Source organism: Talpa europaea, assembly GCF_964194135.1.
Source record: "Talpa europaea genome assembly, chromosome: 6".
Classification (NCBI taxonomy): domain Eukaryota; kingdom Metazoa; phylum Chordata; class Mammalia; order Eulipotyphla; family Talpidae; genus Talpa; species Talpa europaea.
Window position 1 is genome coordinate 45,434,647 of NC_140072.1, and position 27,284 is coordinate 45,461,930.

Here is a 27,284-nt window from a genome sequence, read left to right on the forward strand (position 1 = left end):
CTCACAAGTCTCTTGACCTTTGAACAAAATCCCCAAGGGCTCCTTGTGATCTTCCATGACCTTCTGCATCTTCCATTGGCTGACCACACTGATCCATCTTTGGTTAGGTCCCTGAAGGCCGAGCCTGAAACAGGAATTCAAGGGCTCTTGGTTTGTTGAGGGAGCTTCCAGGAGAAAGAGAAAGTGGGGCTGAGGAGGAAGCTGAGCAAAACTGGTCTCAGCTGATTCCTGGGGGTGCTATGGAACTTGAATTGCTCCCCCACCATGGTCCCGCCTGGAGGCCAGCTTCCTGTCCCCCTGCTGGTCAGTCACTGGCTGGGGTCACAGACAGATTTGCAGAGGAGGAGGCAATCTTGTTACTAGCCAACACTCAGAGCAGAGTTGTGGATCCAGTCCTGGGGGTCCAGCAGGACCAGAGTATTGCTCTTTTCCCTGCCTCACCCCTGCCTCCAGCCTTACCCCATCATTCTTTCTGGCTCTACCCAGTCATTTGCTCTTCCCCAAACAGCCAGGCCTCTGTGCTTTGCTCATTCTGCTCCTTCTGTCCACCGTGTGAGCCTTCCTCCCCCGCCCAGCTGCTCTGCATGGCTGTGGCAGTCACATATTCTCCTTGGGCGCTGTGTGTGTCATACATGAAAACTATTCATGTAATACATGTATATGGAAGTTCTTGCAGTCTGCTGCGACCTAGGATTGGAGTTGGGGAGAGATTGCTTACAGGAGCAAGGATTAGATACCTGAGTGTCAGTTTGTGATAAGACGTTCTTTTCAAAGAAAACGGCAAAACCCTAAAGGAAAAAGTAAGTGAAGAATGAGATATAATCTCCTCCTGGCTAGTACAGACATTATTTCTTAAACTAATATATACATTTATTATAATAGCAATTAGGGCTTTATGTTAGTTGAGAAATAATGTAATTGCTTAAGAAGACAGAAGTTGACATAATGGCACCTCTGATCTTGGGACTGTCGGGACCCAGGCTCCTCCTTTCTTGTTCCTCCACCCTCCCCTGGGTGATGTCATCTCTGTGAGGTCCACAGTGGCTCGTCATGTGTGGGTGTTTCAGCAAGTAGTGTAACAGTGGTCCCCAGGAAAGGGGGAGGTTCCAGGTTTCCTGCCCCATCTAAGGGAGGGTGGAGCTGAGCAGGGAGAGAAGAAGCTGCAGAGGAGACTGAGGAAGGAAGGAAGCAGGGTGGAGCCAGAAGGAGCCCTGGAGGAGGCACATGGAGCCTAGAGACACGTGAAGAAACTACACTTGCCTTTTGGTCGTGGACTGGGTGACACAGATGTGGGTGAGAGACCCGTGGGGAGGTGACAATGGCGGTTTTTGTCTTGATTTTGATTTTGCTCTTTTCCTTCCAGACTTTTCCCCACTGGAAGATGCTTTAGACTCGTGGCAGGCTTTGGGGCCTTGCTCTGGGCCAATCCTGCTTGGGTGGACTTTTACCCACGAGGGGCTGGGTAACTTTGGTGCTTGATTTAGAAACTAGATTCTTTGTCTTTCCTGTATTGTTTCCTAATTGTATTAAAGTTCCTTCCCAATAAAGTCTCATATGTTTTGTGTTGATGCGGTGGATGGCAGAACGTATTTAGAGCAGGCAGGTTTGCGGGGTCTGGGGTGCCCCTTTCTCTGCCCTTCCTGCGACAGTAGGAAGGAGGGAGTAGGAAGAAGGAGTGTGCCCAGGGACGTATCCCAGAAATTGTATCAGTCAGTTTTGCTAAACCTTAGTCATGAGGCCATTCCTAGCTCTGGGGAGCTGGGATATGTAGCCTTTATTCTGGGAGGCCACGTGCCAACTAAAATTCACAGTTTCGTTAGAGGTTGAAAGGAAGGGGAAAACATGGTAAGGGTGGGGGTGGAGATGTATTATTTCTACTGCAATATCCCTTAGCATAGAATTAGAAATTAAAAATTTGAGAATAAGATTAATTTGAAAGAACAAACATAGAGGGCCTCCTTGGTGGCCAGAAGGTTGAGCGCAGCTCTGTGAAGCTGTCTGCAGCCTCTGTAGCGCGGGTTCGATTCCCGGCCGGCCAGGGAGATACCCAAATGGCGTGGCAGACCTCTCCTGTCTTGCCCGCTGCTTCCCTCAGCAGTGTATTTCAGGCCATTTGCCTATTCTGCTCTCTGCTCTGTCTCTGGTGAATCCTCTCACCCTCTGTGCCTCTGGCCTGTACCCCAGTTCTTGTATAAAAATAAATAAATCTTTAAAAAAAAAAAAAGAACAAACATATCTGAGAACATACCCATACACACACACACACACACACATACATATTTTAAGGAAAAAATCCTTTTTTAAATTGCTATGTTTTCTTTTTTCTTGGCATAATGCTTTTCTGTTTTTAACATAACTATCTTTTTAAACTTTTTTGTTATAGGTAACTTCAAACATAAAAGTAGAGGATTGTGTAATAGCCTAAGTGTCTATCTCTCAGCTTCCATAGTTACCAGTTTAAAGTCAGTCTTGTCTCCTCCCAGCAACTCCCCCACCACTTCTTATTCCCTTACTGATTTTTTTAAAGCAGATCTTTCTGCTGTTTCACCTATAAATATTTCCATATGTCTCTCTAAAAGGTAGGCTTTTTTTAAAAATTAGGCTTTGGGCCTCCCCTGGTGGCGCAGGCGATTGAGCACCGCGCTGTGAAGCTGTCCACAGCCTCTTCAGTGTTGGTTCGATCCCGGCCAGCCAGCTAGGGTCCCACATGGTGCAGCAGACCTCTCCTGTCTCGCCCGCTGCTCTCCTCAGCAGTGTATTTCATCAGTCTGCCTGCTTTGTTTCCCACTCTGTCTCTGGTGAATTCTCTTACCCACCCGTGTATCTGGCCTGTACCCTGTTCTTGTATAAATAAATAAATAAATAAATCTTAAAAAAAAAAATTAGGCCTTTTGTCTGGGGATAATGGTAGAGTCACATACATTATAAGAAATGATAGTGTGAGATCCAATATAATCTTTACCCAGTTCGCCAGTATAGCATTTTGTCAAATCTTAGCACAATATTGGAACTGGGGTACCCACACAGGTACAGTGAAGACATCAGACATCTCCATCATGCAAGGATCCTCATGTTGCCCCCTATAGCCACTCTCCTTAACCCCCTCCATAACTCCTAACAACTACTGATCACCATTTCTATGGTTTTGTCATTTCAAGAATGTTATATAAATGGAATTATACAATGTGTAACCTTTTAGTATTGGCTCAGCATAATTCTTTTTTTTTTAAGATTTATTTTATTTATGCATCCAAGAACGTGTATAGGCCAGAGGTGCGGGGGTAAGAGGATTCCTCAGAGACAGAGTGGGGAGCAGCGGGCGAGACGGAGAGGTCTGCTGTGCCATGTGGGTTAGCTCCCTGGCCGGGGATCGAACTCGTGCTGCAGTGGCTATGGATAGCTTTATTGTTCTGAGACTTAACCCCTTGTGCCACCAGGGAGGCCTGGCTCAGCATAATTTTTTTCTAGAGTCATCCAAGTTGCTGCATGCATCAATAGTTCATTTCTTTTTATCGCTGAATAGTATTGCATGGTATGGACTTTTTTAAAAGCATAACCCACCTAACACATCCCTCTTTTTTTCTCCTCCTGTCCTCTCCCCAATTCTTTTCAGCAATACCAAATGAATATAACTCTGTGAAACCGAGGAGGGATTGCTCAAGACCCTCCGTACACTGGTACATTCTAGTACAGAACAAGATGAGAAGACCCAACTTGTTAAAACACATCCTCAAGTAAGTACAAGCCCTCCAGCTATAAGATCCCCCTGATTTGGGCTAGTTGAACTGGGAGAAAAAGTCAATGAGAACCCTAAAAAAATGGTTCTTGTACTTGGTCAAGGATCTTTTGAAGACACATGTGAGGAACAATTCAGTGCATATTATAGGATTTCACGGGCTTATGTGTCAAGCTGTGCTTGGTGACAGTGCGGTGCCCAGTGGGGAGCCGTTCAGACTCTGTACCTGAGCTCCAATGCCCCAGAGCTCTTACAGGACACAGCAAGTCCCACCAGTATGTAACAAAGAGGGCCTTTTCAAAAGGCTCAGCTATTTTAAGTTAATTTAAATTATTTGGTTAATTAAAGCCCCCTAAAGACATTTGAATAACATTAACTACTGAATTCTAAAAAGTCTGGCATGTCTTTCAGCCGTCTTCATGCTTAGATCCTAATAAGTGTTCAAATTATTAAAACAATTTATTTGGTGCTAGTCAAACCAAATTGAAAATGACTTGTTTTCATGTCTAAAAATAGAAATTTCATCCTGAAGTCTAGTCTCCCATCTCATTTTATTAACTTAAAAGGTATAAGAAGAAAGTAGGAAAAGTGAATGTATTTTAATAAACACTCGTGTCATTTTCCATGTCCTTTTGTCAACCCACAATGTTAGTTAAGGCCCTCACGTGCCTGGACCCATGTCAGTCACACGGCAGCAAACAAGGTGGATCCAGGCCCCATGCTGCTTTGGACAGACTGATGTCTGGGAATCAGAGGACAGCATGATATGTGGTAGAGAGTGAGCCTGCTGTTAACGCCTTTTACTTCCTTCCTTCCATTTTTTAAAAATAGTAATCAAAATAAAGGTACTCTGTTTGGGGGTTGGACAGAGAAATTGAGAGAATACTGTACTCATAAGATTCAAAATTCAGAAGATAGTAAAGGTACGCAGTAAAACATGTTTTACCTCCGCTCCCCATATTTCCCCTCCCTATGTAAAGACAACCAACATTATCACTCTTGTGCCTATAAAAATATAGTGTTTGTGAACCTGAGCATGTATTTTAAACAAACAAGAGTATGGCTTTATCAGATCTTTAAAAGCAGTTTTGTAGGTGGTACAAGGGTCACTGGTGGTTGGTGGTACTGGGTCGAAGAGTTCTTTAAAGGAATTCTATTTCTTTTTTTTTTTAAATATATTTTTTACAATATTCTTCATTTTTATACAATGTATGCTTTATCATCTCAGGTATAGTCCCCATGAAATTCTCACCACCAGTTCACCCGTGTACATCACCATAGTCCCTTGTGCTCTTCCCACCCGTTTTGATACATCTTTAAAGGAATTCTAAGGAAATTGTTTCTTTTGTTTTCCAGATTCACAATATTCTTACCCCATTTTTTATTGCAATAAAATACCCATAGAATTTACCATCTTAATCATTTCTCAGTGTACAGTTCAGTGACATTATAGGTGTTCACACTGTTACACAGCCAGCACTCCTTCTTGTCTTTAGGACTCATTCCCTCTTGTAAAATTAGGATTCTTTGCCCATTAAACTGTAACTCCATCCCCCCAGACCCTGGCAACCAGCATTCTGCTTTGGGTCTGTGATTTTGATGTCCCTCTTATAAGTGGAGTCAAACAGTAGCTGAAGCACTGACATTATGTAGCAGTTGCAAAAAATTGAGATTCCATAGTTCATCATCTATTACTTGTGGGTTTTGTTGTTGTTGTTTTTTAGTCCAGTAATTTGCATTGTGATTCAGGTTTTGTTATGGAACTTTTTTGGTAAAAAGGTGTTTTCTAGATTCACTTATAACAAACACAGTCATAAATGACTAATTTTCTCAGGAAAATATGAAATGGAGCCTTCCACCACTGAGCTCAACATAAAGACAGTACTTTCATGCTCGATTTGCTTTAGGTTTTCACTTATTTCACATAATGTTTCTTGATTCTCACATGACTACATCATTACACCTAATGCTTTTTTTTCAGATGTACATTGCTTGTGTTTGGATTGTGGATCCTTTATATCCTCAAACTAAACTATGCCTCTGAAGAATGTGACATGAAGAGGATACATTATGTAGACCCTGACCGTATAAAGGTTAGCTCTCCCACCAGTATGGTTTAAATTAAGACATTTCCAAGCGTACACTTGACTGGTAATATCATCTGTAAAGTATTATAAATGAATGTTCATGGAAGCTGTAAACAGAGGGGGAAAGTCTAAGTACTCCAAAACCCTACAAACTTCCCCTACAAAGACAACATCCCCTACAGAGCAGCCAAACCACCTGCCTACTGCATGGTCATTTCACCTTACTTGTAGCCTGTCATGGGGTTAATAGGCTGCTATGCTGCCAGGGTACATGTTCTTAAAACAGGAAGAAACTCCTGTGTCTTATTTTTATTTTAATGATTTCATGTGTATTTCAAAATTTTGCCTTCAATTTATGTTTATTTTGCTAAAATCAATTGGCATAGTAAATGCTCATTTCACTGATTATTTGAATGGTCAAATTATTCAATACTGTCCAGCCCTGGGTGAAAGAAGAGATGATTTTCAATAAGACTACGTGGTAATAATAATAAAAAGCAACTCACATAGGTGCTTTACAAATATCTCATGTAATTGTCCTGGTGACAGGACATATCCCAGTATTCTTTCCACCTTTCCAGACAGTGGCCTGGGAGGTCAGATATTTGGCCAAGTTCACATCTGGTTTAGTTTGCTAACTTAGTTAATCTAGTTTAGTGTGTACTACATAACTGTTCTAAAAGGGCTTCTAAAAGGGCTTCTATGATCTAAACTCCTTTAACGCCCCTGACAATCCTGGTGCTATTATCACCCCCGTCTCACAACCAAGGAAACAGAAGGGCAGGGAGGTTAATTTGCCCAAGGTTGCCGCGGACCAGCACAGCACAGCAGTAGACGATGAGGCCACCTCAGGGTTGAGAGAAGCGTGCAGGGTGGTCAGGGCGTCGGCGAAAGAAATGACAAACAGGGGGCCTCCCCGGTGGCACAGCGGTTGAGCGCTGGGTTCCAAAGCTGCCCGCAGCCTCTGCGGCGCCGGTTCGATCCCTGGCTGCTCCCCGGCCACCGGAGGAGGGTCCCACATGGTGTGCAGACCTCTCCTGCCGCCCGCTGCTCCCCTCAGCAGTGTACTTCGGTCCTTCTGCCTGCTCTGCTCCCCGCTCTGGCTCTGGTGAATTCTCTCACCCTCCCGCGCTTCTGACTGTGCCCGGTGCTTGTATAAATAAATAAATAAATATTAAAGGAAAAAAAAGAGATGGCGAGCATTTAAAAAAAAAAAAAAAAGAAATGACAAACAGACACACTTCAAGAGTGAAAATCTGAGTGTAATTTTCTTTTTTTTTTTTTTAAAGATTTATTTATTTATTTATTTATGTATTTATTTATACAAGCACTGGGTACAGTCAGAAGCGCTGGAGGGTGAGAGAATTCACCAGAGTCAGAGCAGGGAGCAGAACAGGCAGAAGGACTGAAGTACACTGCTGAGGGGAGCAGCGGGCGGCAGGAGAGGTCTGCGCGCCATGTGGGACCCTCCTCCGGTGGCCGGGGAGCAGCCGGGGATCGAACCGGCGCTGCAGAGGCTGCGGGCAGCTTCGCAACCCAGCGCTCAACCGCTGCGCCACCGGGGAGGCCCAAGTGTAATTTTCTTTAAGTTTGTGACCAGTATATATATGTTTCCCAAAAGCACAGGAATGAATATCAATGAAATCAGCTTGCTCATGGGCTCAGTCTATCACCATCAGGGAGGTGATCTACATAACAAACAATGACCATTATAGAAGAAAGAAGGAAGTTTAGAAAGACAGATAAGGGATTAAAGTTTGTAGTTCTAGAAAGACTGGATAAGATTTTAGGCATTCTTGTAGTGGTTCTTATCTTTTGATAAGCTTCTGCCTTTTCAGGGAACTTCCGCTGAACTTCCTCTGCTTCAGGCTGTTCTCCCGCCCGCGCTGGTTGCCCAGCCGGATCTAGGGACCGTGGCGAAAGCCATTCCTAAAGATCACTGCGGGGGGAGGTGCAGCAGGTAGGGTTTTGCTGTTCTCCCGCTGCGCGCTGGTTGCCCAGCCGGACCTAGGGACGGTTAGCCCTAAAGGTCACTGCAGGGGGAGGTGCAGCACAAGGTCACTTAGCTCATGCCTGGTGGAGTCAGGGTTTGGGCCCAGCAGTGTGATTTCAGAATCTGAGCTCCTGATGACTCTGCTCTCTGCCTGATGGGGAGTGTCCGCAGAAAAGAAGCCAGAAGTTAATAGACAGCATGAGGCAGAGAGGAGAGCATACATTTCTGACCTAGTATCAAATCCAGATGGTGTTTAGTAACTATGAGACCTTGGGCAAGTTACCAATTATTTTGGGTCCTGATTATCTCAACTATGAAGTGTAGATAAGACCGTCTTGTGTAACAGGGTAGCCATCAAAGTTGAATGACGTAATACACACAGAACTTCTTTTCTAGTCCTGATTTTTTCCTCCCACGTTTCTACTTTAATTGGTGTGTCCTTCCAAATGGCTCCAATTTTTTGTAATACAGATAAGCATAAACACATAGGTGACAGAACTGGCCTTTGCAGAGCTACTGCGTCTCAGAGGTCTTGCTGATAACAGCCTTGTGTTATTTCCTCGCTGAATCTGTCCTCAGATGTCACTAACTCAGTTCAGTTCAGCATTAGCACATCTGCTTCAGTGGAGCAGGGCATACTCGTGTTCTGGGCTCCTACTTCTCCCTCCATTCAATTTGGCTGGACTTGCAGACATCCCCAAATCACTCTCAGTTCCACAGCAATGTTGGATACTGTTTTTGGATATCCTGTCTCTGTTTTTTTGTCTCCTGGCAAAGGCGTGAAGCGCTGGCACTTGATGTGACCTACCACTATGTATGAGCTCTTCCCTTATTTCTTCACTGCCCTTCACAGTCTACTCATGCTGCCCCTCCTGTCCACTTAACTACAGCACAGAACTCCCGGCCAGCTGCAGTGGTAATTGTTCTAGAGTCTGGGTTCCTTGAGGAGAAATGGGAGCTGTCTTGTACACCATTTCACTACTACAGAATGGACGACACAGTGGTTTAGTAACACCGCGGGTGAAATCACCTGAGCGGTTTCAGTGCCTGGGCAGCACCATCTGCATCCAGATGCCCTGTGGCTACCTGAAGTTGATTTCCTGGAGCTACAGTAGCTTCAGGATGGTCTTCTTGTCCCTGCAGTGTCAGACAGGAACTCTGATCTTTGTGATCGTTACTCTTTTAAGATTCCCTTAAGGAATCTAAGAGAATCAAGAGTAGAGACTCAAGACCATGTCCTTGAGAAACTTGAAAGATGGGAGCATTTGCTGGGCTCCTGACAGCTGCCATCAACAAATCAGCAAGGCCTCTGGAAAGGTTGGTCCTGCCCTGGTGGCCTGACTGTCAGAGATGTGTATCAGGAGTTCACAGCCACAGCTGAAAGGAGAAGGGTTTGACTATAAAGCATCCACAGGGAGAGTAAGTGGGCCCCTTTGTGGTTTTTATTCAAAGCCAGGATAATTATTTGTGGGGTCCTGTAGGTAGAATTCAGGCATCAGATTGTGGCTGGAAAATGTAGGCTGGCTTCGTAACCTGGGGCTTTCCCTGTTCTGAATGTGGGTATGCAGGCCCTCAAGTCTCTTGATTTTCAAAGTGAACCTCAGGGATTCTTTGAAACTCCTCTGAAACTTACCAGATAGTATTATAGTAATTCATGTAAGAATTCTGTCCTTCCATCTAAAGTCATTTAAGAACAGGACTCTATAAACAGTTTCTGGGATTCCAAGGAAAGAAATAGTCCACAGTTGGAATCCCCTGCCTGCATTCTTGGCCTGAGTTCCATGTCTCCTTATCGTTCTCTCTGCATCCAGGCATGCTCCACTGTGGCCACAGCAGTGTTTCTAAAAATTGAATGTGATGGTTGCTTCCCTACTGAAAACTCTGACTTTCCTCCATTACCTTCAGGAGAATATCCCGGCTCCTTAGCCTGGCCTGTCCAGCTCTCATGACTTGGTTCCTACTGACCTCCAGCCTCCTCTGCCACCCCCTCAGCACTGCCTGTTACTGGGGATACCAAATCCCTTCAGGTCCTTGGTGGACCTTCCTTTCCTCCCTTCCTGCTGCTTCCCTCCTTTCTATCCTTCAGTTCTTTTACATGTGGCTCTCTAGTTGTTCCGTTTTGTACCATTAATGAAAAGACTTTCCTGTGTGTTTGTTGCATTCTTTCCTCTCTGCCTGGAGACCCTGCCTGTCCTTTGCTTCTCTATCACTCATCGTTTACATCATGTCTCAGCTCAGGGGTTACCATTTCCAAGATACCCTCTCTGATGATCCCCCCTCTCTGTCTTCTAGAAGCCTCTTCATACCTTACTTCTAACATTTTTCACTGTATTTTAAGTGTTTGTCTTCCCCACTTGTCCTCAGGCAAGTCCTTGGAGTCAGGGATCCTGTGCTAACATTTACAGTAATGACTATATTGCTGTGTATAGCTCCAGAGGGAGGGGGAGATATGGCATCAGCCACAGTGTAGGGTCTTGTCTCCAGATTGGCATGCAAAATCCACAATTAAGTAAAAGGTAATTCTTTGTGTGCTTTCAGCAATGTGCATTAGGTTTACTATCCCTTTGAGGAACAGCGTTTTCTCTTGTTTAATTCTTCATATCCATGGTTAGACAGAGAAAAGCCTCCCCCGCCTCCACCCCCACTCCCACCTCAGCTGTGGAATGAGTCCTCCCTTTAGGCTAAGTTTACTGCTGGGCCAGTAACAGCCTCTCCAGTGCCCTGCCCTGATTGGCCCCAGTGAGGATTCCTGACCAATCCCTGACAAAGAGCTGGGAGGACCTGATGGGCAAGGTCAGCCTCCAAGACCCATTCCTGCACAGAGAAGAGGTGACAGTTGTGGGCTCCTAAAAAGCAGCAGGAATTGGAGACTGAGTAGACAGTCCACATTGTCTACCACAAACCTAGTTCTGAAAGATTTCTAAAAGAAAATGACAGCAAACATTCAAATAATACAGAAATGAATAAAATTCATAAAGTTCTCTGTAATTTGTGGGGAAAGAAGGAGGGATGGGGGTGGTCATATTAGTGGAAAATGTAAAAGCTTCAATCATATCAGAAATGAATAAAATAGAAAATGAGAGCCTGCTAGAAGCATGGTGGAACAAGGGATGGCTTGAGACTTTCAGTAGCGTTTTTCCATTTTTGTGGAATGGAATGCCCCACTTTTCACAGTGGTCCTGACAGAATGTCATTCCAGGCTGAGCAGCAGTGTGTGCAAAAAGTGTGTGCTTCCGAGGAGTCACAAGAGGAGGAACAAGTGGACATGACTGAGGATTTGGGGGTGGAGATAGGAATTAGAGATTGTACACTAAACAGGGCCAGAGTAAAAGACTTTGAGTCCTCACTAAGCTGCTCCTAAGTTTGATAACTGATTATGCAGAATGAAAGCCTGAGCAGAAACCCTCTCCCGAGTCTCCAGATCAGAACTGGCTAAGGAAGTGGCCCATGTGGGCCTGGTGCTCTGAATGGCCATGAGAATTCAGAATGGCTGGTCATGAAGAAAACCATCTTCAGGGCCTCCCTGGTGGTACAAGGGGTTAAGACACAACCTATGAAGCTGCCTGCAGCCACTGCAGCACAAGTTCGATCCCCGGCCAGGGAGCAACCCACATGGTGCAGCAGACCTCTCCTGTCTCACCCACTGCTCCCCTCAGCAGCGTATTTCAGTCAGTCTGCCTGTTCTGTTCCCCACTCTGTCTCTGGTGAATCCTCTCACCCCCCTCCACACCTCTGGCCTGTACCCCAGTTCTTGTATACATAAATAAATAAATATTAAAAAAAAAAAAAACAAAAACATCTCAAGGCTGTTGGTGGAGATTTACCCTAACCACCCGGGGCGCTTGGACAAATTTGAATTACTGTGGACGTATAATGGCAAATGATCTAAAGCCATCAGAATGGGGCCCCGTTAACTGTTGATTACATTCAGAAACTTGCAATTTTGGTGGCCCCTCGCCAGCCTGTTTGGCCAGGGGTGTTGTCTGGTTGTGCTGGATCTGGCCTGCACCATTACAGCAGAAGTGTGGCCAGAGATTCTGCATTTGCTATTTAAAGACACTCATTAATGTGTCAATTGTTTTAAGAGAGAGAGTCTCTGCAGGGATGCCTGTGTCCTTTGAACGTGTGGTTTGGATGTGAAATTATAATTAGAAGATGTTCGAGGAGAGACCTGGGCATACTCATGTCCATTTCGATTTGGCCTGCATGGGAGCAGCTGTTTGAACTTGGCTCTCCATTCTCTCAGCTAAGACCACGTGCTGCCCCAGGGACTGCATTCTGTGCTGTGTAGTCAATTATGGCCAAATTTACTATTTTCTCTTACTTTGCACATCTATACTCATGAACCCAGTGAGTTATTATTAAATGAGTTCAGGCAATCACATCTCCACACCCATTCTTTTCTCTTCTTGGTTCTATCCCCCCTTACCCCAAACCATCCTTGAATGTCAAAAGATAAAGAAACTGAAGTTTTGACCAAGGTTAATTGCTTAACCTTTGACCAAGGTGAAGTTATGCTACTAGTTTAATAGATCTAGAACTGGGTCTAGTATCCAGATCATTCTATTCTTTTCTCAACAGTTTATTGTGATAAAATATATATACCGTAAGATTATTCTTTTTAAGCATACAGTTCATGAGTGTTAGTCAATGTATATAGTTACATACACCACCATCACCACAATCCAGTTTTAGGACCTTTCTGTTACCCAAGTTAATTCCCTCTCATCCTGTGTAGTCAGGCTTCACCCTCCACACCCAGGCCCCGGCAGCCCCAGGACCAGTTGCATTTTTACTACAGTGTGCTTTCTGTGACTTGGTTATTCAGATTTTCGTTTAACCAGGTCAAAGTGAGAGACAATTAATTTTAATTGGCTGATGCGGTAGTAGCTTTGCCCATAGTGCTGTTCTTGTGTAATAGCACTAGGGTCTTCACGTATCCAGCTGTACCAGAGGCTGTTGGCATCACAGGAGCCCCAGGGAAGAGATCAGGACCAGTGGATGTAAATATTTCATAAGTACCTGATGCCCTTGGTCGTGTGGCTGAGTCAGGCTCCATCCCACGTTTGGTTACTCCTCCAACCCGCATGCCCTGCCCTGCCCTGGATTTACGTAAATACATAAATGAAAAAGAACTTTGTCTTTTTCTAAGCACTACATCATATTTCTGAGGAGGATTCGTCCTAGAAATAATGAAGCAGAAACGAAAGTGGAGATTTTCTTGAATTTTCACGTTGTGGTATTCCATGGCAAATGGCCACGTCATTGACAATTGGAACCACCAGATGTCTGTTTGTTCTTAATTGTGGGCAGCCAGCAGGCTCAGCCTAGAAGACTTTTAAAACTGAAGCTCTCATTTCCATGGCTTGGTGGAGAGAAGTGGGAGGGAGTTTCTTTATCTTTAAGAGAGTACCAGGTTTTGGCTTCCTGGGGGTCCACACCCTGGGTGGGTGCCATCTAGACCTCTGCACAGTGCATGTCTCCTTCCCCCCTTGCCTGCTCCACTTCCAGCTTTGGAACTCTCTGCAGCCAAGAAGGGGAAAGTCACGCAATGCTTCCTCCCTTCCTGACAGCTCCCAGAGAAAAGGGAATCTCCGGAGGTGTTTTGCTTCTGAACTTTGAAGAGGGAGGAGAGAGGCTGAGACAGTTTCTGTTAGGAGACATTATCTCAGGGGTTTTCTCAGAGCTTGTTACACATCTTTAAACGAGTTGAAACAAAAGAAAAAGAGGCCTGGCTGAGGCTTTAGTCATCTCCAGTGGCATTTAGAGCATGTATTCACTCGGGATTGATTTATTGTACCCGCTGTGGAGGGGTCACCATCGGAAGACTGTTACCAAGCCTGTGCTCTGTTCACAGTCTAGAAAATTCAGTTTGAAGCCTGAAATGGAACTCTTTGCCAGGATGGAAGTGGAATGAAATTTCACTATTTCCAAATGACACCTAAAGAGAATATCTGGCAGCGTGGGAGATGCGTGCACATTTCCAGCTTCATCATCTACCTCTCTTTCCAGTCACGAGCCAATCACTAAGGTCCTCTCGGACTCAAATTCTTCTCAGACGAATTTGAATTTGAATTCGACATTCTTCTCAGATGTTCATTGCTACCCTAGGAAACTTGTAGAACCACATGCTTGGGATGTTTTACTGAGGTAAAGAATTAGGCCTTGTGTCCTTTAAAAATTCTGCTCATGACCTTCAGGCCTGGAGCCTGGACACAAATGTGCAGAGTGTGTGTGGCCCTTCTATTGGCCCTGCCTCCACCAATTACATGTGAAAGCCTACTGGATGCAGAGTATTGCCAGCATGGCCGACCCATCTGGGGGTGAGTCCCCCATTTCAGGGACTGCTGGGGGTTATGGCCTTTCCTTTGTTTGACTTTCTTAAACTGATTTTTTCATGAAGAAGCCACTTTATACTTCAGTCTTGTTCTCAGTGATGGCAGTTGTGTGCTGTTCTCTGTATGCAGAGGCTGTGGTCTTAGGAGTTTGGGGAGAAATCAGAACAGGTTAGTATGTCAGCTTAGTCCTTTTACTGGTGACACCATGTGAGCCCAGAACATAAGGATGCTGGTGACGGCCGTCTGAAGTGCTGTGACAGCTCAGACAGCGAACATGCAGTGTCTGCAGCATCGTCTGAGGCTCAGAGAGTATCAGTTCCCCTCTTGAGAAATGCAGCCAGATCCTCACCATGTAGACAGTGTGCCTTTCCCAGGCACTAATAGCATTTTGAAACTTTAAACAAAAGGGACGAGGGGCTTCTTTATAATAAGATGTGTTCCTACCCAAAAAAATGAGATAAAAATCAGACAATAAAAAGACTTTGAGGAAAAACAGAGTTGAAGCACAGAATTTAGGCCTTTGTGAAATAATAACAATTCTCATTATTTGCATATTCTCATGTACATGTCTTTATGTAATTTCTCTATTTCCTTGGAAATAATCCCAGTAGTGCTGATGCAATTCAAAAGTCACAACCCAGGGGCCTCCCTGGTCATGCAAGGGGTTAAGCACAGCACTATGAAGCTATCCTCAGCCTCTGCAGCACAAGTTCAATCCTGGGCTGGGCAGGGAGCTACCCACATGGTGCAGCAGACCTCTCCTGTTTTGCCCACTGCTCCCCTCAGCAGTGTATTCTAGTCAGTCTGCCTGTTCTGCTCCCGACTCTGTCTCTGGTGTATCCTCTCACCCCCCTCACCCCACACCTCTGGCCTGTACCCCAGCTCTTGTATACATAAATAAATAAGTCTTTTTTTTTTTTTTTAAAAAGTCACAACCCAGTAAATATAGCTCTCTGTCTCTGTCTCTCTCTCTGTCTCTGTCTCTCTTTCACACACACGTAAAGGAATGGGAGGAAGTTTGGTGGGAGGCGATGTAAGGCAGCACCAAAGCTACTAAATATGGAGATAAGGACAAAAAGCACAGTGATGGGGAGCAACTACCTGCCACATGGTTCTGAAGGAACATCTGGCAGACTTAGCCACGAGGAGGACTATGGGGCAAAATCTGTATCTATTCCTCTGTGCTTTGCTGCATTTAGCTGGGCTAGTGTACTTGGCATTCAACAGTCACTCCTTGTCGATGCAAAACATTAATATGCAGGGGAAACTGTATATGAAACCAAGGCAACTTCTGTATTGAAATGATATGGTTCACCCCTGTGGTGCAGTGGTTGAGCGCTGGGTTGCGAAGCTGCTCGCAGCCTCTGCAGCGCCGGTTCCATCCCAGGCCACCGGGTGAGGGTCCCACATGGCGCACAGACCTCTCCTGGTGCCCGCTGCTCCCCTCGGCAGTGTACTTCGTCATTCTGCCTGCTCTGCTCCCCGCTCTGGCTCTGGTGAATTCTCTCACCCTCCCGTGCTTCTGACTGTACCCAGTGCTTGTATAAATAAATAAATAAAATCTTTAAAAAAAAAAAAAAACAGAAATGATATGGTTCCCTGATTAAATTTAAAGTAATTTGCATTCCAGACTATAGGCAGCTCATTATCCAACTGATAAATAAGACTGTTTCTCATCCTTCTGCTTGAGAGCCTGAAATGTGAGATCCTTTTTTAGGTTGCAGTAAAAAACACATAACCTAAAAGTTAACCATCTTAACTAGTGTTAAATGTATGGTTTGGCACGTTTAGTATATTTACATTGTTCTGAAACATATTTCTTTTTTTCATTTTGTAAGCTGAACCTCCGTGGCCATTAAACAGCTCCCCCTTCTCCCCCTCCCCCCACCCCTGGTAACCATCATTCTATTTATTATCTCTATGAATTTGACTTCTTTAATATAAATGGAAGCATAGGACATTTATGTTTTTGTGACTGACTGAGTTTGGTGTAACGTCCTCAAAGGTGATCCATGTTGCAGCATATGTCAGGATTTTATGAAACATGCAGTCTTCAACACCTCAACATGTTTTTCACCCCAAATGTATTTGAACAATATTATGCTGGGGGAAGGGGAACCTTCCTGCTTTACTTCTGTAATGAAATAAATATTCTTGTTGAGTTTATCTCCTTGTCATGTGGCTTTCCCAGGTTTTCAAGCTTCTGAGCATAAATTAACTCTTAAAAGCACATGAGCTGTATGAAAAGAGAATAATCAACAAGGGAATTATATCAGACATCACAGGACAAAGTGTCATCTATGAATGTCCTTCTAATGCCTGAGAGTTCCTTAAACTCTGATTGGTGTGATTCCTTCCAGAGAGCTCAGAAGCATGCTCAACACATCTTGCAAAAGGAATGTCGACCCAGATTTGCAAAGAAGTCAATGGCACGGTTGTTTGGGCGCAGGTATAGCATGGACTTACTGCCCTTCGTGAAGAAGGCCCCCAAAGTAAATGAAGCTGAATACCAATACAATCCTCCTTTTGGATTCCGGGAGTTCTCCAGTAAAGTCCAGACCCTCTTGGAAATAATGCCCGAGCACGACTTTCCTGAACACTTGAAAACGAAGAGTTGTAGGCGTTGCGTGGTTATCGGAAACGGTGGAATTCTCCATGGACTAGAACTGGGCCATGCCCTGAACCAGTTTGATGTTGTGATAAGGTACATTGGCTTTAAAACCAGCCTTTCTCCTCTAGAGTTAAGTTCACCGCTGAGATGAGGGCAGCCCCGAGAACAGTGAGCGATACAGGCAGCCCTGCATGTCCCTGCCTTTGGGACCTGCTGCTTGAGAGGATGAAACAAAAGCATGAGGGAAATGGATACCCAAGCTGTGCCATAGTGACCCTAACATGGCAGAACCTTTCAGAGGAGGTGAGGTTTGGAAGGACAGGTAGTCTCAGATCAGCCAGCAAAGCGCTGGCTAGGACACAGGAGAGACAAGGAGGAGCTGGAATAGCATATCACAGGCAGTCGGCAGCCACCCTAGATTTTTTTTTTTTTGGCTTATCTGACTAAAAATTGTTTTTCTGATTACAAAAGTGAGGTACCTTATGTTCATTCTTGGAAGTAAAAAAATACCAAAAAGTATGAGGAAGAAAATAAGGCTTAGCACAAATAACCAATCAATATTAATTTGCTATGTTTTATATACTTTTGTGCTAGAAACATACTGATGAGTACATTCTATTCTTATAAAATGTCTTATTTATTAAACTTAATACTATGAACATTTTCTGTCTTGCTGGGCATTTACAATGTATATATATATATTTATATAATTATGTACATCTCTGATTATTTCCTTGGAAAGAAATCCAAGAATTTCTAGAACTGTTGGCTTAAAGATTATTTGAATATTTTTAAGGCTTTTAAAACATTTTAGTAAATTGTCTTTATCTTAAGATATGAGAGAGCTGCAGAGAGGAGAAGGTGACTTAGCCTGGTGATGATGTAGAAGATCAGTTAAGAAACCTTTTTCAGGGGCCTCCCTGGTGGTGCAAGGGGTTAAGACGCAACCTGTGAAACTATCTGTAGCCACTGAAGCACCAAGTTCTATCCCCAGCCAGGGAGGTGACCCACATGGCACAGCAGACCTCTCCTGACTCATCCGGTGCTCCCCTCAGCAGTGTATTTCAGTCAATCTGCCTGTTCTGTTCCCCACTCTGTCTCTGGTGAATCCTCTCACCCCCTACACCTCGGTTTGTACCCCAGTGCCTGTATGCATAAATAAATAAATCTTTAAAAAAAAAAAAAAAAAACCCTTTTCAGGGTAAATTTAAAGCAATTTTAAACTTTACAAAAAAGTCTCAGAATAGTGCAAATAACTCCTATTCACCCAGATTCTCCAATTGGTAATACTATATATACAGGTATGTAACTGTATATGCGTTTGTATACCTTTGCTTTATAGTTGTCTCCATTTATGTACTGCTTTTCTTTCCTGAACCATTTGCAATTTGTTGGAATCATCAATCCCCTCTACACTGACATACTTTAGTGTGCATTTCCTAAGAACAAGGACATACTGTTATAGAACTGCAGAACAACAGAGTGATATTCAGAATTAGGAAATGAAAAACACTGCTGCAATATAGTTTATGCAGAGTCTTAATTCAGATACACCTGTTATCTTCTAATGTCCTTTATTTTTAAAAAGAAAAAAAAAGAAGTCCAGGTTCATGCCCTGCATTCTATTGTCATGGCTACTAATCCAGCATTTAGGTATCTGAAATCTAGAAGACGAAGTAGCAGTGGAACGGAAAAGAAAGATTACAGATTTGATAACACAGATGAAGAACTGAGATTTTAAAACTGTAACTGGTTGAATAATATAACTTTTGGAAAAATTCTTAGATTTTCCCCCCAAACAACCACCCTGATAAAGCCTTAATTTATCTGACAGCTGTCAGTGCCCCAAATTGTTGCTCTAAGTGCCCTCCTTGGTCCCAGTCCCATCCATGTAACTGACTTGTTTATGCCTTGCCCTGGCTTCTGGGTTTTCCTTTCTAATCACCTCTGTAAAATTCTGACCAGAACCACTAATGTCTGAGCACAATGATAAACTTTCAAGGAAACATCACCAGTGCCCAGAGAAAGCTCAAGAAGTCATGTTTGGATTGGCTTAGAATGGCAGGACTAGATGGAATTGCTTGATGTTTAGAGATGAGATATAGGTGTCCCACCGGGACTGAAAGCTGCTGGATTCATGTTCACCCAACACCTGGCAAGGGCAGGGGTGTGAGGGCTGCCTAGACTGCTGAAACCTCTACCCCAACCTGTACTCAGTCCCTCTCCTAAGAAAATAGTGGAGCACACGGAGGTAAGGCAGATAATGGCTTGCTTTGTCAATTTATCTTTGTCCTTTTTATTTAAATAGGTTAAACAGTGCACCAGTTGAGGGCTATTCAGAACATGTTGGAAATAAAACTACTATAAGGATGACTTATCCAGAGGGCGCACCACTGTCTGACCTTGAATATTATTCCACTGACTTGTTTGTAGCTGTTTTATTTAAGACAGTTGACTTCAGCTGGCTTCAAGCAATGGTAAAAAATGAAACCCTGGTAAGCACTAGGATTCATCTATCAAATTTGTGCTTTTGTAAAAAGTAAAGGGGTCCCCAATTATAGTTGAAGGCTTATTATTAAACAATGGAGTGCATGCTTTTGTGTTGTCTTTCAATAATCACTCAGATTATAGAAACCCCTGAGAGCCCCTTGCTGGGAATTGCTTTCAGAACTTAATTGAGTGACACATGGAAATTGTGGTTTACTACTTAATGGGAATGTTAAGTTTTGAACCCAAGCTGCTGTTACTGAGGTTGTTCAACCACCTTACTTGCCAACTTTGAACTTAATAGAGCTTTTGGCTGTTTGCAGAAATTAGACATGTTGATGAATATAAACTATGATTGAGGATATTCAAAAGAATATACATAAAATCTCTGAGGCTTAATCTCAAAGAGATTCTCCCAAAAATGCTTTGCTTGATCATCTTGTTAAAGTAAATTCATAGTATTCCAGAGGGGCAACAGTAAGGTAGTAGCCCCCACTTGGTCCTATTCCTTTTGTTTCTCTTTACAGTAATCAATCACGTTACTTTATAATCCCACCCACAATGTTGACACAAACTTCAGAGACTGCTGTCCTCTAGAATATATACACATGCACAGACTAGCTGTTTGCAAAATTGATAGGGCATATTAAGCTTTTCACCTGAGTTTCATGTGGTTGAGACTTTGTATCTTCAAAGCTTGATTCTGTACATGTCATGATCATCTGAATTTCCTATTGGGTACAAGTTGTCTGGTTGGAAGGTGAAGCTCGTATGAAGTCACTTAGGAGACTTCACAGACGAGGAAATGGAGTGAGAAAGTGGAGAGACAATGCAGGTTGAGATCAGCCTGACAGAGCAGGGCAATCACAGTATTAACATCCCTGAAGTGGGCCTGTTCACCTTATCTTCTCTGGCAAAATGATGGCTTTTGATCCTAAAAAGGCTTGCCATCTCAGGCTATCCCCTGAGAAATTTCTTTTTTTTTTTTAAATAATAAATTTTATTTTTATATTCCCCATACAATTGCAACCCCCCAATTCTGACCCCAATCCCTCCCCTCCCGCCCCCCCACCCCCCAAAAAGTGTCTCTGGTTCATAGTTTTTTGTTGATTTTGATTTTCACTTTCTTATAGTTACTCATTTTCCTGGTCCCTTATTTAAGTTTTCTAGATTCCTGCTATGAGTGAGACCATCTGGTATTTTTCTTTTTCTTTTTGGCTTATTTCGCTGAGCATGATCCCTTCCAGCGCCATCCATGTTGCTGCCAGTCATCTAATTTTGGGCATTTGGGCTGTTTCCAAAGCTTAGCTATTGTAAATAGTGCTGCTATAAACATAGGGGTGCAGGTGTTCTTTGGAGTTGATGTTTCTGTGTCCTTTGGGTAAATACCTAGGAGTGGAATTGCTGGATCATATGGAAGCTCTATGTTTAGTAGGTCCAGAAATCTCCACACAGCTCTCCATAGTGGTTGGACCAGTTTGCACTCCCACCAACAGTGCAGAAGAGTTCCTTTTTCTCCACACCCTCGCCAACATTTGTTGTTGCTAGTTTTTTTAATATGTGCCATTCTCACTGGTGTAAGATGGTATCTCATGGTAGTTTTGATTTGCATTTCCCTGATTACAAGTGATGTTGAACATTTTTTCATATGCCTGTTGGCCATTTGCATTTCCTCTTCAGAGAAGTTTCTTTTTAGCTCTTCTCCCCTGAGAAATTTCTTCCCCAAACAAACAAGCTGGTTCTGCAAGTCCTCTCTGCTGCAGGCAAGCCCATGTGGGGTCACGCCCACAGCCTTGGCCCATTCGCAGGGGGTGCATTCTCTCCGCTGATTGGATCACTTTATTAAATACTCATAATGATTGCTTGCTTTCTTTCCTTAGCCATTTTGGATGCGAATCTTCTTTTGGAAGCAGGTGGCATCAAAAATCCCACTACAGCCAAAGCACTTCAGGATTTTGAATCCAGTTATCATCAAGGAGACAGCCTTTGACATCCTTCAGTATTCACAGCCTAAGTCAAGGTTCTGGGGTCGAGATAAGGTATTTTTGTTGTTTCTGGGAATAAACTGTTCTCTGTGTTCCAGGGAGGGTTTCTGTGCACATTTCTGTTTGGGTCAGCTGTATACCCAGAACGATTCTCCAGTGGAGAAACCTTGCTGTTGACTAGATGCTCCACACATGTTTACCACTCTATGCCAGAGCCCCTCATTATTTAATGGCCCCCCTCCCTTTGCAGCTCTCCCCCACTCACCTCCTTAATTATAATCAGCATGTTAACTGAGATACCATATTTCATCACTGGCATATTATTTAAAGCATCCTTACTCCAGGACTCCATATAACTAACTGCAGGACACCGAAAGGCACTTGGTGGTCTGCAAAGTTATTTACTTTTTAAACTCTGTGGGCCCCTTGGGTGAGAATTGTCATTCATCAATACGTTATAAGTGATAGGAAGTAAAGTTTAACCTCCAGAACAGCTTTTCAGGGGATATCTGGGTCCCACTCCAGACTATCTAATTTAATTGGACTGTGCTGTGATCTGTGTGATGGGATTGTCAGTGTCCTCTGGGTGATTTGGTTGTGCAGCCTAACTTGAGAATCTTTGTGCTAGAGGCTATTCAATGCAGTAGATTCTTTACCTGCAGTTAGCCAGGTCAACCACCTGGGTGGGGCGGAGATGCCTTTATTACCTATTTTTTCATCATCTAAATAGCTAAACTTGAGCCCTTGAAACGCCTTTAATTTAAGCAGTGGAAATAGTTGTTATACAAAATTTTAAGTGAAACCTCCATAGGTAAAGGATAGCAAGGAATTTTGAGTTGTTCCCGCTGGAGGCCTGAGATACCCACTAGGAACCGGGGCCAGTCACAGTCCCAGTTTGAACTAGACTCTTAGGGGTCATCAACCGTCAAGCAGTTAGATTATTAGGTTCTTCTATCGCCTTTATAAATCCAATTCTAATTTTAAACATTCTTTAGGACAGCTGTGTAAAATACTAAAGAAGCACTCCCATGATGATGAAGGAAAACAAACTGTTAAATAGGTATTTTCAAAAAAAAACCTAGTTCTTTACTGTGGTTGGGAAATTGCTAAATCCAACTCTGATTGCATCCTTAGTCTGGAATTCCTAGCTTACTGTGAAACCTTTCACAGAATTGAAGCTTTTCCCTCAGAAGGCGGCCATTTTCCTAGGTGCTCTGCCTCAGGTGCTGTCCAACCTCCCATCCATAGGGAGACCGAGAGACAACGTACCTGTACCTGCTCCCCCACGGCAGGAGATGGCCAGGACCAGCACTTTAGTCAGGAGGGGAGGCGTTTTTTCCTCACAGGGAAGAGGGGCTCTCCTCACAGCATTCTCAGGGTCTATGAAAATCACTGCAGAGGTTGCTTTAGCTACTCCTGCCTGCACAGGAGCACACAGACCTTCCCAGAATATGACTTCAACCTTTAACCTCACTGTTGGCATCACTTTTAGCAAAACAGTTAAAAAACAGATGACTTAGACTTTGGCAAGATTTTTAAACCAAGTTGTAAGAGGTTTCATTATAAATATACTTGAGTATCTTTCAATACTCTGCCTTACTTTGATATCCTTAGATTTCTTTTTTTTTAAGATTTATTTATTTATTTATGCATACAAGAACTGGGGTACAGGCCAGAGATATAGGGAGTGGTGACAGGATTCACCAGAGAGAGTGGGGAACAGAACAGGCAGACTAACTGAAATACACTGCTGAGGGGAGCTGTGGGCAAGACAGGAGAGGTCTGCTGTGCCATGTGGGTAGCTCCCTGGCGGGCTGGGGATTGAACTCATGCTGCAGAGGCTGCAGATAGCTTAACAGTGCTGTTCTTAACCCCTTGCGCCACCAGGGAGGCCTGATATCCTTAGATTTCTGTATTTTTTAAACTGCCCTGTTGCTTTGCTAAATTGCATAGTACTTGTAAATGCAGGGAAATTTGCTCATTTGTTTGTGTTATAGGTAGATTTTATTTTACAAGGAACTTTTAAAAAGTGAATAAACTTAATTGCATAAAATGAGACTGTTGAGAGGCAAAAGTGTCAGAAATAAAATAGAACAAAAAGTAAATGGGAGAAATTTTATTTTATATATAGACAACAGAACAAATAACTCTCAAACTACAAAGAGATGATCAAATCAGAAAGAAAAAGATGAACCAATAAGAAAGTGGGGAAGTGATATGGTAGACATTTCACAAAAGAAAAAATTTAAAAGTGCCATGAAATATATGATAAAATGTTCAGCTTCAAATAAAAGCAAAACCATCCATCATTGGGGAGTATTAAACATATTATGGTATAATTGATTCAGTATTATATGACTACTAAGGATGAAGAAAAACTAATGATGAAAATCCCTCTATTTATACATTAAGTAAGAAAATTGAATTATAGAACATTTTCCTGATCCCATTTTTGTTTTAAAATTATGATATTTGTGTATACATGCATACATAGGAAAAAGTTTGAAAACAAAACTGAAGAACATTTGCATATGAAAAGCTCTAAGAAAGAATATCAGTTGGTAGGTGAGCAGCAACCTTCAGAGGGTGCTTTCTGCTCTTCTCTGCCCTGTGTGCTCTCTCTTCCCAAGCCTGGGAGGGAGCTCAGGGGCACTCTTCCAGATTTGTGAGTTGCAAGATAGCAGATAGGAGGCAGTGATGATACAGTGAGAATCCAAAATAGTGAAGTCATTTGGCATTCTAGACCAGTGTTGTAGGATACATTCTGGAAAGCACAGATGTGAAGACCCTTAATTTGGGTTGAAAATACATTTGCCCAGAGATGGCGCAGAAACTGGCTTAGCAGCTATAAATATGAAAGTGGCTTGGAAGTGTTATTTACTAGGAAAGCAAATGAGGGCTGTCCCCCAGAGAAATAAACAGGCTGTGATATAATCAAGGGGCATTTATTTGGGAATAAGAATAATGATCCCAGACCACTACCAAGGGGCATTCCCATCAGAATCAGCATAGGGGAAACTTTAAAGGATCATGCAGAAGATGGTCTGAGTTGAGGTCATTTGTGGTAACACTTGTGTACATTTGCCTGTCACTGATGGGTGGGTGAAAGTCTCCATACCCTCAGTTTGGGAGTCTGTTGCCAGCATTGGCAAATGATCTCTTGGTTTTTTCCCCACAGTCACTGAATGGCTGAGGCACCTAGAAGTCTCAGCCTAGAAACTTAGAGGCAAGCCTAGAGTCTGTTCTACTCAAAACAGGTTTCACTAGGGTCTTAAGTGGGAGGTAGCTACAGATGAGGGTGAACGGTCTTGTTCTCAGGCAGAGCCATCCACAGGAGCCAGGAAGAGATGGGCTCTGAAACCACAGCCCAGAAAGGACTGTGGAAGGTCATGTGACCACTTACCCCATAGAAGCCCATGTAGACTTTGCCATGTGAGAGGAAATGGATTCGTTTTGCAATCTGGTCATAGAAACACTGGTAGGAAGAAGTTTTAGGAAGAATACCACTTAACTTGGTGCAAGACCTGCCAGGCTGCCTCTTGATGGTGCATTAAATATTCACATCACAGACCATGTTTTAGAGTCTGGATTCCTTACTCAGATATAAAGTCAGACTTCAGAATTTTGTGATACAGAAAATTACATCCCCCCCTTCACTCCCCTCTCCCCCCCGTGCAGCTTTTATTACTTGCCAGTATATGTGTACTGCTTATATAGTGCTTGGGAAGCAGTGACTCATGCTAAGATTTTTATTGTTGTTTCTCTTTCTTTACAGAATGTCCCCACCATTGGTGTCATTGCCATCGTCTTAGCCACACATCTGTGTGACGAAGTCAGCGTGGCGGGCTTTGGATATGACCTCAGCCAACCAAGAACACCTTTGCACTATTTTGACAATCTCTGCATGGCTGCTATGAACTTTCAGACCATGCACAATTTGACAACAGAGACCAGCTTCCTCTTGAGGCTGGTCAGAGAGGGCGTGGTGGAGGATCTCAGCGGGGGTATCCATGGTGGATTTTGAACACAGAAAACCTCACTTGAAAATGCACCGGACTCTGAGGGCTGTTTTTCATAGCCTTCTTGATGCATTTCATCCTGCAAATACTTTAAAGTGCAGCTAGTGTTTTTAACTTTTAATTTAAAAGGCAAAAGAAAACCCGTTTAGCTATTCCCATTTCCCCCCCTTATTTATTTGAGATCAGTGTTTTTGCACAAAAAGTTTTGTAAGTTAATCTTGAGAAATGAATTGGAAATGCTTCTGAAAGAAAATTGTACGTCTTGATGTCTTACTGTATTTTAAGAAAGTTATTTAATTTGTAAAGACTCTGTCCATGTCTGCTGTACATAGAATATCAGGTAGTTAAGTGTAAGGAGAAGGAAGTCAGTCCCTTGATGACAGTCCCGAGTGCCTAATTCTGGTTCTCTGACTCTGTTTCATGCTGGAGGCACTTCCAGGATAACTGCTCAGTAGTTAAACCACTGGTACTGCTTTGGCTGCGCTGCTGCATGAGGCCTGAGTTGGAGAAGTTCATGTTCCCACTCTGTGGCCTGTCTGCTTTCAGGAAGCAACCAGGGGAGCTATCCTGAAGGTCCTGGTCACAGAGGGACATAAAAGACATTGCCTGTGACCTTGGAGTACTGTGAAGCTGCTCTGGGCTGCAGAAGCCATTGTCTTTCTTACAGCTGTGACGACGCATGAATTCTTCAGTTTTTGACTCCTCTTCCAAAGTACTTAAATGTTAATCTAAGGTGTTCCAATGTCTGTCTAAAGTGGCTTATAAAACTTCAGACAAAAACCTCTGTTATCCAGAGCCCCTATACAAAAACAATCATGTTTCCTGAAATACTGAAATGAAATCCTTCCAGTCTTATAAATTGCCTATTTATGAAAAAAATTTTGAATGCCTCCCTGGCAGTGTGTACCAGTTCATACGCTGGTCCTAAAAAAAAATAAATAAATAAATAAATAAAAGGAGCTCTTACAGTCTGAGTTTTTTGAGTGTGTTTGCTTTTAAGAAAATGAAGTCCGTTAATTGACCTAAAATGTCTTTGGATGCTGCCACTAGGCAGAGACCTCACTGTGGATGCTGTCATGAGGGACACGAAGTGAGGATTGCCTTGTCCTGTGAGGGCCTTCATCCCAGACAGCTGCAGACTCTTCTGGAGAGTTGTTGGGTGCCCCCGTCCTGAGAACAGGCTTGGTCTAGCTTCCGCTCCTAATCCTTGTAGCCTGTAGCCCCCGCTGTCAGATCTGCTGCCCCCTGCTCCCTCCCTGCCGTGCCTCACTTCTCTCTCATTGCAGCTGGTGCCACAGCTGTCGCCCCCTCAGTACTCGTTTTTAACTATAGCCCCAATACAGCTCCAGTTCCCAGCATGTTCTCATGTGCCACAGCACAAGGTCATGGCATTCACACAGCTCCTGGGGCTCCTCAACTCCGGGGTCAGCTGGGAGTGGCCAGTGTAACAAAACAGCATTGCTCTAGTTCTGTGTCTTAGAATTGTCTGTGGGTTTTGCTTTCTACTCTGTAAGATGGTTTAAGAGAAGAATGCTTTAAAAAGTCTCATCAGTTAAATGACTTAGTTTTGAAAATTGAGGATAGTCCGCAACTGTCCTGTGACTCAGGTAGGCCAGGTCTACAGCCTGTATCTGTAGCTGTTGTCTGTCAGGGGCTATGTAGACAAGCCTGAATTTATATTTAAAAGAAAAGAACAAGCTAGGGTTTGATCCTTGGACAACTCCCCCAATGGTGTGAGCATCTCCCCATAGGTACCTGTGGACTCAGTCCCTGAACCTGGAAGGCCGCTGGGAAGTGTACAGCTCAGGATCCAGCACCTGGTCAGTTCAGGTCAGCTTCAACTGTCCGGCCTGACCCCATCCCAGCCCTCCTTCTCTGTGTTGTCCTTTCTTTCATCCTTATAAGCTTTGCCCATATGCCCCTCACCTTTTAATTACTAGCAGGCAGTAAATACCCAAAATGAATAAGAGACATATTCTTTACAAAGACCTTTTATGGAATCCTCCAGCAAATGTGAGTTGACCAGAG

General features: G+C 43.5%; 1 protein-coding gene across 3 annotated transcripts in view; it reads left to right on the forward strand.

The window, feature by feature from the left end:
* The window catches only part of ST3GAL5 (ST3 beta-galactoside alpha-2,3-sialyltransferase 5), a gene marked incomplete at both ends in the record, with an annotated part of 43,832 nt that extends 18,571 nt beyond the window's left edge, over positions 1–25,261 (forward strand). The window contains 6 exons of one of the 3 annotated variants that reach the window (XM_084235340.1): positions 3,614–3,734; positions 5,718–5,829; positions 16,515–16,858; positions 19,074–19,260; positions 21,133–21,291; positions 25,013–25,261. In XM_084235340.1, the coding sequence (XP_084091466.1) occupies positions 3,614–3,734; positions 5,718–5,829; positions 16,515–16,858; positions 19,074–19,260; positions 21,133–21,291; positions 25,013–25,261 (1,172 nt within the window). Of the gene's footprint in view, positions 1–3,613; positions 3,735–5,717; positions 5,830–16,514; positions 16,859–19,073; positions 19,261–21,132; positions 21,292–25,012 lie in introns of those variants that run through there. The other 2 variants (XM_084235341.1, XM_084235342.1) reach the window with 2 other exon arrangements.
* Positions 25,262–27,284: the final 2,023 nt, after the last annotated feature.